Source organism: Oratosquilla oratoria, chromosome 2, assembly GCF_046742065.1.
Source record: "Oratosquilla oratoria isolate Oo_2021 chromosome 2, ASM4674206v1, whole genome shotgun sequence".
Lineage (NCBI taxonomy): Eukaryota > Metazoa > Arthropoda > Malacostraca > Stomatopoda > Squillidae > Oratosquilla > Oratosquilla oratoria.
The window spans coordinates 78,627,321-78,639,820 of NC_134778.1; the positions used below are offsets into that span (position 1 = coordinate 78,627,321).

At 42.2% G+C, this 12,500-nt stretch overlaps 1 protein-coding gene across 1 annotated transcript in view; it reads right to left on the reverse strand.

Annotated features, from left to right (window-relative positions):
• Positions 1-11,673: 11,673 nt before the first annotated feature.
• LOC143040525 (uncharacterized) overlaps positions 11,674-12,500 on the reverse strand; it is a 9,729-nt gene continuing 8,902 nt past the window's right edge. Inside the window, exon 5 of the mRNA XM_076211622.1 lies at positions 11,674-12,500. This exon is cut by the window's right edge and continues 58 nt beyond it. Within this exon, the coding sequence (XP_076067737.1) occupies positions 12,161-12,500 (340 nt within the window). The 3' untranslated portion in view covers positions 11,674-12,160.

The window sequence follows — 12,500 nt, forward strand, 5'->3', positions numbered from 1 at the left end:
GTGTCTCACCAGATTACATGTTATATTGGATTTCACATACACTGTTTAATTCACTTTTTAAATGTTATTGTTTTTATGGTTTAACACTATCACTGTTGGGAGTGTTGTTTTTCTAAACACTGTTCTATGGTCAGTTTGGTGTGTCACATTGCACTTGTTTTATTTCATAGTATGGATATATAGTTTCTGTAAGAATGTTTATAGCATTTAAGATATTGGGTGAGACACAAGAATAAACTTAATCTAGGTTTACAACAGTTTGAGTATGGAGGTGGAAAGGTTTTGGAAGGTGTTACTTCATGCAACAGAATATGATTATTATTATTAGTATAAAGAAAATGATTAAGAGGTAAAGGGCCGTGGAGTTATATGGAAGAATCCTATGATGTAAGTCGAATGAGTCCATGTCAAAAGTAGTCGATGTTTAAGGTGGGTAATTAATGATGTATTTACTTTTGGAGGATGAAGGTTATGTCTCAGTGAATGAGGATATGTTTATCTGACTCTCGCTAAGGTTATATTGGTCGGAAGGAAGTAGAGAAGTTTTGATAGATATGTGGAAAAGAGTTCTTATTGGAAATGGGCCATTTTAACCTCCACTGATAGATACATGAGGTCCTGCATCTTCAGGGGCGAGAGCTAGAGTGCATGTTTATTTGCGTCGACGTAGAGTCATGGGGTGAGACTTGCGTTTTGGTGATTGGTGTGTGTCTGTGATAGGTGGGTTGTGGATGGGAGGTGAGATTGGGTCGAGGTTCAGTTTGACCTTTCTCAACTTCTCTCCATGTATGGTGAAGGTGGAGTGATCAGAAGGATCTGTTAGTAGGAAAACATTGTTAGGGAGTGAACTTGTGACTATGAAGGGGCCTAGGAATTTGGGTTTGAGTTTGTTTGTTCGACCTGAGTCTTTTACCATGACTGTGTCGTCAGGTGCTATGTCAAGTGGAATTGACCGTTTGTGTTGTTTTGTCTTTGTCTTTTCCTGGGCTTCTTTCAGGTTTGCTCTAACTTTTTTGTAAATTGTTTGCATACCTCTTTTGATGCAGTGTGCGAGGTTATCTAGGTTGTATAAGGGTGGGGGGTTGGTTGGTTGAATATTTGGTAGGGTAGGCGCATTGGTTGGCCGAAAATGATCTCATGTGGGGACATCTTTGTTGCGGAATTTACTGTGCTATTTATGCTGGCTTGTACCTGTGGTAGCCAATCTTCCCAAGTGTCCATGAGGTCATTGACCAATGGTCTGAGAATTTCTAGGACCTTGCGATTTGTTCGCTCAGTCAGACCGTTTCCCTGGGGGTGGTATGCAGTGGCAAATGTTTGGTCAATGTTGTAAAGATGTGCTATTTCGCGCATCACCTCATTTTTGAATTCTGAGCCATTGTCAGATAACATTGTGTGTGGTATGTTGTATCTACAAAAGATATTGTTGACCAGGGTTTTGGCTACAGTCTCTGCTGTTTTGTCCTGGAGTGGTATTAAGATTGTGTATTTAGAGAAGTACTCAACTGCTGTGAGTACATAATTGGAACCTTGATGGCTCGTTGGCATTTTCAGTAGGTCAATGCCAAGTGTTTCCCATGGCTCAGCAGGGAGTGGGATATCTTTTATGTTGATTTGCTTCAGGTTAGGGCCTCTGAATTGGTTGCAAGTTACACAAGAATCTATGTGTGTGGTTATATCTCTTTTCATGTAAGGCCAATAATATGTGTGCCTAGCAGTGTTTAGTGTCTTATCTCTGCCCGAGTGGCCTCCCATTGCACTGTCGTGCAATATGTGTAGGACCTTGGGGACTGGGACTCTGGGGATAACAGTAACCTCTCTTGTATTAATGGTTCTCCTTATGACTCCGTCGACCAGATTGAGTTCCTCAATAGGGACAGGTGGTCGGGAGTGTAAGGGGGTCTGAGAGATGAGATGCTGTTTTATTGGAGACCATATTGGGTCTCTGTCTGTTTCATATATGAGTTGTTGCATAGGTATGCATATGGTTTGGGTTATGGGGGTGATGTGGGTTTGTCTGCTTAGGCAATCTGCCACTACGTTAGCTTTCCCAGCTAAGTATACGATCATGGGATCGTAATCAAGGAGAGTTGTTTTCCATCTAGCAACTCTCCCATGTAAGTCTTTGGAGTTAAAAAGATAGACTAGGGGTTGGTGGTCTGTTAGTATGGTAATCTTGTAGCCTAAAATGAGGTATTTAAAGTGTTTTAGTGCCCATATGATTGCAAGTCCTTCTTTGTGTGTAGTTGAGTAGTTACTTTCAGCTTTATTTAGGACTCTACTTGCGTAGGCTATGGGGTGCTCTTTGCCATTGTCATCTTTCTGTTGTAGGACTGCGCCTATTCCTTTAGAGGAGGCGTCTGTGTAAAGAAAGAATTCTTTCTTCATGTCAGGGAAAACTAGTACAGGGGCTGTGGTGAGTGCGTGTTTGAGAGTGTCGAAACTTTGCTGTTCTGTTTCTGACCATTGAAATGGCTCGCCTTTCCTTGTGAATTTGGTCAGAGGGGAAGCAATATCAGCAAAGTTTCGGATAAAGTGTCTGTAGTAGGAGGCTAACCCTATGAAACTTCGTGTTTCATTTGCGTTTCTGGGGGTTGGGAAATTGTTTATTGTATCTATTTTATCTGTGGTTGTGTGAATCCCTTTTGCATCCACTTTATGGCCTAGGAAGGTGAGTTCCTTCATGAGGAATCTACATTTCTTTAATTGAATCTTTAATCCCGTATGTTTGAGACGTTTGATGACAATCTCTAAAGTGTTAAGGTGGTCTCTTTCTGTGGGACTATATATAATGAGGTCTAAATAGACGAATAATGAGATTCCTATCATGTCACTGAAAATGCGGGTCATCAACCTTTGTTGGGTTGAGGGGGCATTCTTAAGGCCAAAGGGCATACGTTCAAAATGAAAGTGTCCTTTGTCAGTGGAAAATGCAGTTACGGGTTTTGATTCCTCTGTTAGTTCGACCTGCCAGAAGGCTGACTTGAGGTCTATTGTGGAAAAAACAGAGTTCCCGTTGCCAATGCATTGTAGTACATCTTGCATGGCGGGGAGGGGGTGTGGGTCAGATTGAGTTAGGTTGTTCATTTTTCTGAAGTCAGCAACAGGGCGTAAGGTTCCGTCTTTCTTAGGGACCAAAAAGAGGGGACTGTTCCATGGGGAGTCTGAATGGGAAATTACGCCTTGGTGTATCATCTCATGTACACTGTCATTGACTTGGGATTTCCTACTGTGGGGTATGCGGTAAGCGGGGGTGTATGAAGGGGGGGTGTTTGGGGGAATTTGGATGTGATGTTTGATTATATCACATTTGCCTAGTGGTTCGTCTTCTAAGGCGACAGCTGATCTATTCCTTTGTAGGAGAGCTAATAGCTCGTTATGACTTTCTCTGTCAGCTGATGTCGTGATTTGGTCTGGGGGGATAGGGGGGCGGGGTTGTGTTGGTCTTACTTGGTTGATGTGTTGCGGCAGTGGTTCCTGGATAGGGGAATTATGGAGATGGACTGCGCAGATGTTTGTATTCTTCCTGATTTTACGGTGTTGTTCTGAGGTGTTTGTTAACATAGCTAGTGTATGTTTATTTTCTGATATTGTGTCCCAGGAGGACTCAATGGTTATGTTGTTAATCCTGGACGTGTCTGAGTCGATTATGACGTCCTGATGGTCTATTGCACCGGGTATGTATAGTGGGGACTGTTATTGAATGTCTAGGGGCTATGATGACTGTGTTAGACATCAGTGCCTTTGAGGTGACATAAGGGGGTGGTCGGAAGGAATAGCTGTTAGTGGGATTGGGAGTATTAAAGGAAGATAGACATGAGAGATGTTGTGTGTCTGAGTCGGGTGTCTCAGGAACTGTTGATTCATTATTTACATCTCGGAAGGAGATTTTGTTAGTCTCAAAGTCTATCTTAGTTTTCCAAATCTTTAATGAGTGTAGTCCTATTATACCTTGTTGATCAAGGCTCCATTCATCAGCTATGTGGAAAGTTGTGAAACCTACTTTGTGATTGTTGACTTCAATATTTAAGTCTATGGTGTCGTGTAGAGGAATTGTGCTCCCTTCTATTAAGAGTCCTTCCATATTGGAAAATTGAATTTGGGGTGGGTCATTTAATGCTTCATACAGAGCTCTTGGGATGATGTTCAGGTTTGTTCCTGTATCAACCATCATGTCAACTTTAAGTTGGTCTAAGCTTACTTCTAGGGTGAGGTATTTGTGTTGTGTATGACATATTCCTATGGTGGTTTGGTGCGTGAGGCTGGTACACGTTCCCCCAATCGTTGTTGAGTATTGGTTGTCGTGTTGGAGGGAGCTGTTTGTTGAGGGGTGGTGAATGGGTTGTTAGGTCTCTGATGCGGTTGTTGTTGTGTTTTCTGTAGGTAACACTCTTCGTTGGAGTGAGATGATGTTTGGTGTAGGTTGCAGTATTTGATTGGATGTGTTGGTGTAGATAGGAGTGGGTGTTTAAAGGGGGGTGGAACTTGTTTGTTTTGATTCTGGTGTGAGGTAGGAGCATGCGCTGAGCGTGGGTGTTGTTTTTGCTGTGTCCAACACTGGGCATCTGTGTGGGAAATGGTTCCATGAACTGAGCAAGGGATAGGGTGGTGTTGTACCTGCGGGTATTGTTGTTGCTGTATGCAGTCTTTCGTGTTGTGACTGTTTGATGAATGGTAGGAGCACCACTTAGAAGGTTGTCCTTGATTGGTGGGAGGGGGTTGCTGTGAGTGAAGACTATTTAGTCTGGGGAGATGGTTGGGGGTATCTAAGGATACATTGCAAGCATTCATGATATCTAAAATATAGGTATAAGCTAGAGGATTTCTAGTGTCTAGTTCCTTTTTGGAGGCTTCCTTTAAACACTTTAGAGGGAGTTGGGAGAGATAGGAAGCTATTTCAAGGAATGTTAGTAAGTGTTTTGTTGGCATTACATTTTGACCAAATTGATCAGTGTGAGTCCAAGGAGAGTTATTTTCTAGGTCTTCTCTGACCTCTTTCATTCCGTTTGCCACAAAGTCCATAATGTTAGTAATGGAATGTGGTTGGACTCTAGTGTTATTGAGGAAAGTGATGAGAAATGAAATGTTGTTAGGTTGTTTGTTATGAAAGACCTTAAGAAGGTGGCGTTTATATTCCTGATAAGTGATTCCAGATGCAACTAAGGTGTCTAGCATCCTTGCCTTTGAACGGCAAATGTCAGATGGGTTTATTTTCTGACGGCACAAATTTATTTCATCTGTCTCCGAGTATTGTATGTTCTTGGAGAAAAACAGGTCACATGCTGTCAAGAAAATCTGTAATGGATAGTCCGCTATCTTGGGAAAAGGTTGGGATTTCTGTGAGGGGGGTTATGGTTTGATAATTGTTAATTATTGTTGGTTGAGGTTGTGGGTAAGGATAATATTGTGGGTTTGGAGGAAGGTTAGGTGGTGGTTGGTGGTATGGTGTGGAGTGGGTTTGACCAGATGGGGTATGGGGGGAAGGAAAGGGGAAGTTTTGGTACTGCTGCTGAATGGGAGGGGGGTTATTATGTGTTGGGATATGGGGGTTGGATGGATTATGGTTTATAGGAGGTTTTGTTTGCATATTTGGTTGGATGGGAGGAATGGGTGGTTGTGATTGTGAGGGGTGAAAGGGGTCTACTTGAGGAAGCTGGTTGAAGGGCATGATATTAGGAGGAGCAAACATGAGGAGTTGGTTGGGTGGGTTGTTGTGGTTGAGATGGGTTGGAGGTGTCTACTTGAGAAAGCTGGTTGAAAAAAGGTAAGACATCGTTCTCATAAAGGGGAGCTATTGGGGTATCTGCATTAGGATTGGTTTTGTCAGGATTATTTAACTGGTCAGAGGTATTGTCAACCTGTGGACATAGGTAAAAATGGTCTGGTTTGTCATTGCCAATTAGGTCTTCTGTGTGTATTTCCTCTTTGTCACTGGATATGTCATTTTTGTGTTTTTCCTCTCTAGACTTTGAGAAGACGCTATGTAAGCTTTTTAGTTTTGACCTGGTGGCAAAGGCCATGTTGTTAAGTCATGTATTAGTTAATAGTTAGTTTTGATTTGTAATCTAAGAGAAAAAAGGAGCTGTTAAAATATGAATAATAGGTATATAGTAACTAAGGGTATTATGTTATGCTTAGATATGGGAAGGAGGATATAGTAATGGGATTACAAAAATCATAAAAATATATGTGTATGTATATAAAACAGTAATAATATTATATAATAAGGAGTTAATTATTGTGATATTATTCTTATAATAGAATTAATTATGGTTGTTCATAAAAAAATTTTTTTTACAGCAGTAAAGTAGGTTACATTGATAAAAATGTATAAGTTCTATGTAAATATTGAATTTTAAACATATAAGAGCTATTTGTTTAAACAAGAATTACTTAACTAGAAGAATGCATATGAATGTGATATGTAATATTCAAATCTAGTAGTCTTGGAACATATAATTATGAGAGCTACTGGTTATATTATGATAAAGGTATAATAACCAAAAGAAAAAAGGTGTACATATAGTTTCTACATGGATAGAAAACAAATATTTATAATTTTTAGTAAATGTGAAATTAATATATATTTTATATATATATATATAGATGTTTTAGATTCAATTTTATATGCGTTGGGCAGTTGGGTATCTGTAGGTATAATGGTTACCTTGATACCTCGAGCTGAATCGAATGGTATGTCAATGTCCGGCTGGGGGGGGGGGGCGGTGTTGCGGACGTCTCGACTGTAGTAGTCGAAGCAACGTTTGGTGAAAGCGGTTGATGTGGAAGGTGGGTATGCTGACTTGGGGGATGAGGTGGCTGTTACGCGGGTCAGTGCGCAGCCGGTGTGAGTCCTCTGGGGCGGATGAGGTCAGTGCTCAAGCGAAGGAAGTCCAGAGGGCTCGGTGGAATGATGTTCGCATAGAAAAAAAATGCGAGTATCAGGGATGGTTTGAGTGGGTAATGTATGGTTATTATTAACGAAATATATTGGTGTTAAATATAAGGATTGATGTTACCTTTATAATGTTGATTTTTAGTAGTGGGAGATCGGCCTGTGACGATTGCCCGTGATGAAATAGTGTGAACCAAGTTCTTGTTCTTGAGAGCGTTTTGTTCAGTGCGGTTATTTGTTCGTACTTGTATGTAGTTGGCTATAAATGGACGGGTTTGAAGTTCACCGTAGTAGGTACACCGTAGTCTCTTCGAAGTAGTTGGGTTGCGGGGGTGCTGCCACCAGTGATGTAACGGGACGGGTGTAACGGTATTGTTACGTCGTTCTATCTAACGTCACTTGTAACACAAAATGTGACGGGTCCGTCACATCATCACGTTTAGGGGGGTCCACTGCACAAAAGCCTCTAAGTTTTTGTTTGTTTATTGTCCTATTCAGATAATGTTATCTTGGTACACTATTACACAATCTTATCACTAAGGCACGTCACTGGCAAACTCGTCTTCCGAGCCCGTGCATCTCGTTTAAGAAGGTCGGAAGTTCCTTGGTGAGGTGCCACGCTCGTATAACTGAATTATTTATGTGAGCTGGATTTAGTTCGTCACATCTTATATTTTAATTTACATAATTAGTTTATAATTTAGTCTGACAGCCAGACTATAATATATATATCCAGGGGAGGTTCGTCAGTATACGTAATAATGTGTTTATTGCTGTGTGATCGCGTGTGCATGGTGCGACAGGGAATGCCTTGTCAGCGGATTGGTACAGGATGTGTCAGGCGCCTTATTGTCTGCCGGCTGGTGTGAGTGTGGGAGTGAGTGGAGGTGAGTGGGTTATATGACTGAGTGATATACTCACTTGTGTATGAGGCGTATACACAGACAATACATGGTCTAAACATACGAGTGGCCGTGCCCGCCGGGGGGACGCGGTAACCTGTCCGAGGTGGAGGTAAGGGGGTTATATGGTGGAGTGGGGGGGATAGGTGGAGGGGGGGAAGTGAAGGTAGGCGCTGTGACCTACGTCAAACGAGAGTGTGTAGTGGCGGAGGGATGGGGGGTGGGAGAGAGGTGGGGAAAGCCATTTACCCCCCGCCGTTGTCCGTGATACTTTTCAACCTATTCCTTGCTCCTGCGTATATGGGGTTGAGTTTATGGACCTGTTTATGCGGTGTTCGTTAGTGGCCCACGCTTCCAAGAACAGTCTGCTCCCCTTCCTGTTGTTTTTGTATAGTATCTTTGCGCCTTGCCAGTCGAACTCGTGTTGGTGCAGTTCAGTGTGTTTCTACACTGCCGAACTCGGGTCTTTTCTGTTTGCTGTCCTTTGGTGTTCCTGTAGTCTGGTACTAGCCTGTTTTCCTGTTCCCCCCACATAGATCGCTGTGCAATCGGAGCAACTGATGTACACCGCCCCGAGCTGGTTCAATTTGCTCCCTTATCCTTGACTCGGGTAAGAGCTTCACATAGCGTGTTACTGGGTTTGTGCTCGATGGTCACTCCGTTTTTATTCAAAATTCTCGCTGCGACCTCCGAAACCCCCCTCACGTAAGGGACTGATAACCTGATTGTGGCTGTCTGTGTCTCACTCCGGTCTGTTTCTCTTCTCTGCGGCACCGTTCACCTTTTCACTACTTGATTCGGGTGGCCATTAGTCCAGAATACCCTCCTCAACCTGCCTCTTTCCTCTTTTAGCGATGCCTGTGTGGAGCAGACCCTCTCTGCCCTGTTCCACAACGTTTTCACCACGCTCTTCTTGTGGCAGATCGGGTGATCACTACCAAAATCCAGCAGTCGGTCGGTATGCGTTGCCTTCTTCTACACGCTAGTGACCAAAATATCACCCACGCGTTTCACCAATATGTCCAGGAACGGTAGCTCCCCTTCTGCTTCCTTCTCCATCTCTGGATAGCCTCATGCTTCCCATTGAGATGTTCCAAGAACCCATCCACATCTCTGGCCTTCAGGATTGCGAACACATCGTCCACATACCGCGTCCACAGCTTCAATGGTGTTGGTGCAGCGGACAAAATCTCATTCTCGAACTACTGCATGGTGATCTCAGCCAAGATTACCGAGATTGGCGAGCCCATGGGGGTCCCAATTCTCTGGTGGTACACCGTGTCTCTGAAATTAAAAAAGGTTGAGTCTAGGCATAGATTAACCTGCCTCATCAATTCATTGGTGGAAAGTTTTTCATTGTCCAGGTAGCCCCTTGTTTCCTCCATCGCGGACAACACCGCCCGTTTCACGAGGTCTTGCGGTAAAGACGTGAACATGGACTTCACATCGAAAGACATCATCATCTCACCACTCTCCACTCTGACGTCTCGTACTTTTTCCAGGAATTCACTTGAATTTTTCAACATCCGTGTCGAGGTCGCTACTAAGGGTCTAAGTCTATTGGCCAGCACCGACGCTAGACTGTATGTGGGGGACCCTCTGAAAGTAATAATTGGTCTTAAAGGCACCCCCTCTTTGTGTATCTTGGGCAGACCGTAAAATTCCCGAATGACCGAGTCCCTTGGCCCTATCCTCTCCCACTCCCTCTCCGTAATTAAGCGTCATTCCTTTAGTTTGCGTGGCTCACCTTCTACCTTCTTCTGCAGCTTGGAGGTCGGGTCGTAAGGTACAACCTCATAGGTGTTGCGGTCCTGTAGTAGCGTAGGTTGTAGATCTCCAAAACCACTGATTCATATTTGTTACTCTTTCCTTTGGAAATATACAAGCACTCTTCCATTCCTCTGGAAAATTTCCCTCCTTCAGGCATACATTAAACGTCTCTAGCCAATTTACTATAAATGTTCCGCATAACACCCATACAACCCAGGTAACTTACCATTTTACATCACATTCAGTGCTCTGTATACCTCATCGTTTCCTAAAAATCTGTCATTTTCATCTCGCATCAGATATTTTCCTAGCTCATTCCACTGCCACAATTCCTCCCTAACCTTCCCCTTACTACTTTCATTTCTACTAACATCGGTCCATCTGCACCCTTCACCTTTTCCTTTGATTCACTCCCCCCTACCGTCTTTACAAAACATCTGGTTCTTTTCAAAATTATGTCAAAATTTTATACGATTTTACATCTGCTCTCCTCTTTGCTTCAACTTATGTTTTGCTTTCTTCTTCTAAAGTTCATATGCTTTCCTAGTTTTGCCTTGTAACCGATATTTATACTCTGAATTCATTTCTTCTATAGCCCTCACCTTTTCATCCCACCATTAATTTCCTTTCCATTTGTCCACTCGCATCTTCCTCGTACCACATAACATCTTTTCACTTTGTTACTTCCTCCTTGAAATATATCCATTCTTTTTCTATTCCTATTTCCTCTTTATCCTTTACCATCTCCCGTTTCTCTCATCTTCTCCTGATATTCATTCCTTTTCCTTCTTATTCAATTTGTTTACTCTCAGCACCTCTATCCCCCCCCCCCTTTTCCTCCTCCACTTTCGGCCACTCAATTTCCCTTCTACCAAAAAATTGTCCGATTCCTCCACTCTCATGAAAACAAGAACGTCCAGAACTCTTCCAATCCTTCCTCTGGGTACCACCACAGTCCATTTGTGCCTCATTAACCACCATTTCCTTCACCTTTTCCCATGTATATTTATGATTGGCTCCACTATCACTTACCTGCCACTCCAAACCAACCAGCGAATCACCCAAAACCCATCCAACCACCCACCCACCCACGTAACCACCACCACCAGAACCCTCTCGCAGAATTGCATTATATTGTATCATGATTGTATATATAGATTATGAACTATATTCTTACACATTGCGTACTCGCGCTAGTATGTAAATGTCAAATCCTGTGATATCAGTTGATGATTTTGTACATGTTAGTGGGAATCTATCTCGCATCTCAGATTAGAAAAAACACAGACAAGCCACAAAACAGATTCCAAATATCAAAAATAAATCATACGAAAATAAACTAAAACATGAATCCGTTTTCCCAAAAAAAAAAAGTTGACTCAGAGGGAAATTGACACAGGTCTTTGAGAGCCTAAAGGGAATTTACATCAAAAGTGAATTTTCATACAATGAGAATTGGAAAAGAAATATGGTCTTAAACTGTCAGGAAATATCTAATTTGGAAGTGGATAGAAACAACTTTGCCAACCGTGTAGTTAATGAATGGAATAAACCTCCTGCAGAGGCAGTGCAATTTAGCTGCAAGCTTAAGATTAGTTTAGATAAACACCTAAGCAAGATGCTATAATGCCTGCCATTTGTTATTTATGCTTATTATTTACTTCATTTTCATTTGTTATTTAAGTTTATTATTTACTACTTACCCGTTTATTATTCGACTAAACCTACGCATTATTTTTTCGCATCCAACCTAGTTGAGGACCAAAGGGTCTCATGTCTGCATTCTTTGTAATCCTTTGTAATCTCCCGAGTTACCTGTTAACCCTTACCACTTTACCCAACAAGGGTACAGAAAGACTATCTTGATAAACCACTACCCTAATATTCTAATAGTTTTTGCTCCCAACACACTGGAAAGCTCGAGCTAAATCCTTGAGCATAGTCTAAAATTGTGATTCTTAAACCAGTCCTGTGGTTAATTGGTAATTATCAGAAATATAGATTTCTCGTCGGACAAGCCGGTAAGGGAAATTGCAAGTCTTTCCCTCTACAATTTCTATTTTCCCGTTTTTATCAGTCAGCAACTTCGTATATTGAAACAAGATATTCCATGGTAAATTTATTTAGGATACACAGTTGCTATAAATGGGAAATATATTGCCTTCATTTCATACTGGTTATGGTATGGCAATCGGTTCGTAGGAACAAGAAAAAGGATCATCTTGCATCTTTCAGTTATGGACTGGTATTGTACAACTTTATGCGTTAGTCTTTGGTAAATTAACTTCCCTATTTTCAATGGCGATGATTGTCATACTAAAACACAGTTTTAGTGGATCTTTTGCACCTAAATAGTATCACAGACGCTACTTTTGAAAATGCCTTTAAAATTTACACTAGATGCTAAAAATTTTCTTAAATGCGAAACTTCTTGCAGGCTGGCAAGATTGTTCGTCAAACATTAAATTGCATTTCGGTTACAGAGCTAACCCCTACTCCCTTTCCCCCGAAACCTCGTTACTGATTAACTTCTATTTATTCCCATCAACCTTTATTACTCCTTTTCATTCATTTTTCACAGTCTTCTGCCGTTTCATTTGCCGTATGGGGCAACTTGTTGAGTCTGGTCTATTTGGGGTTCACTTTGTCCAGGGTAGTAGGTCGGCGGGATAGGGCGTCCATGTACGACATCGCTGACGAAGTCGATCACCTTAGCCACGTCAACGTAGACTCCCGGGATGTCCTGCTTTCCGCATCCGATACCCCAAGCAGTGATACCGATCAGAACGTACTTTCCACGGCTATCCAAGCAAACAAGAGGACCGCCGCCGTCACCTTTGCAAGCGTCCTTGTTCTCTTCACCGCCAGCGCACATGAAGGACTGATCCAGGATGAAGTACTCAGACAAGCGAGTTTTACGCAGCAAAGCCTGG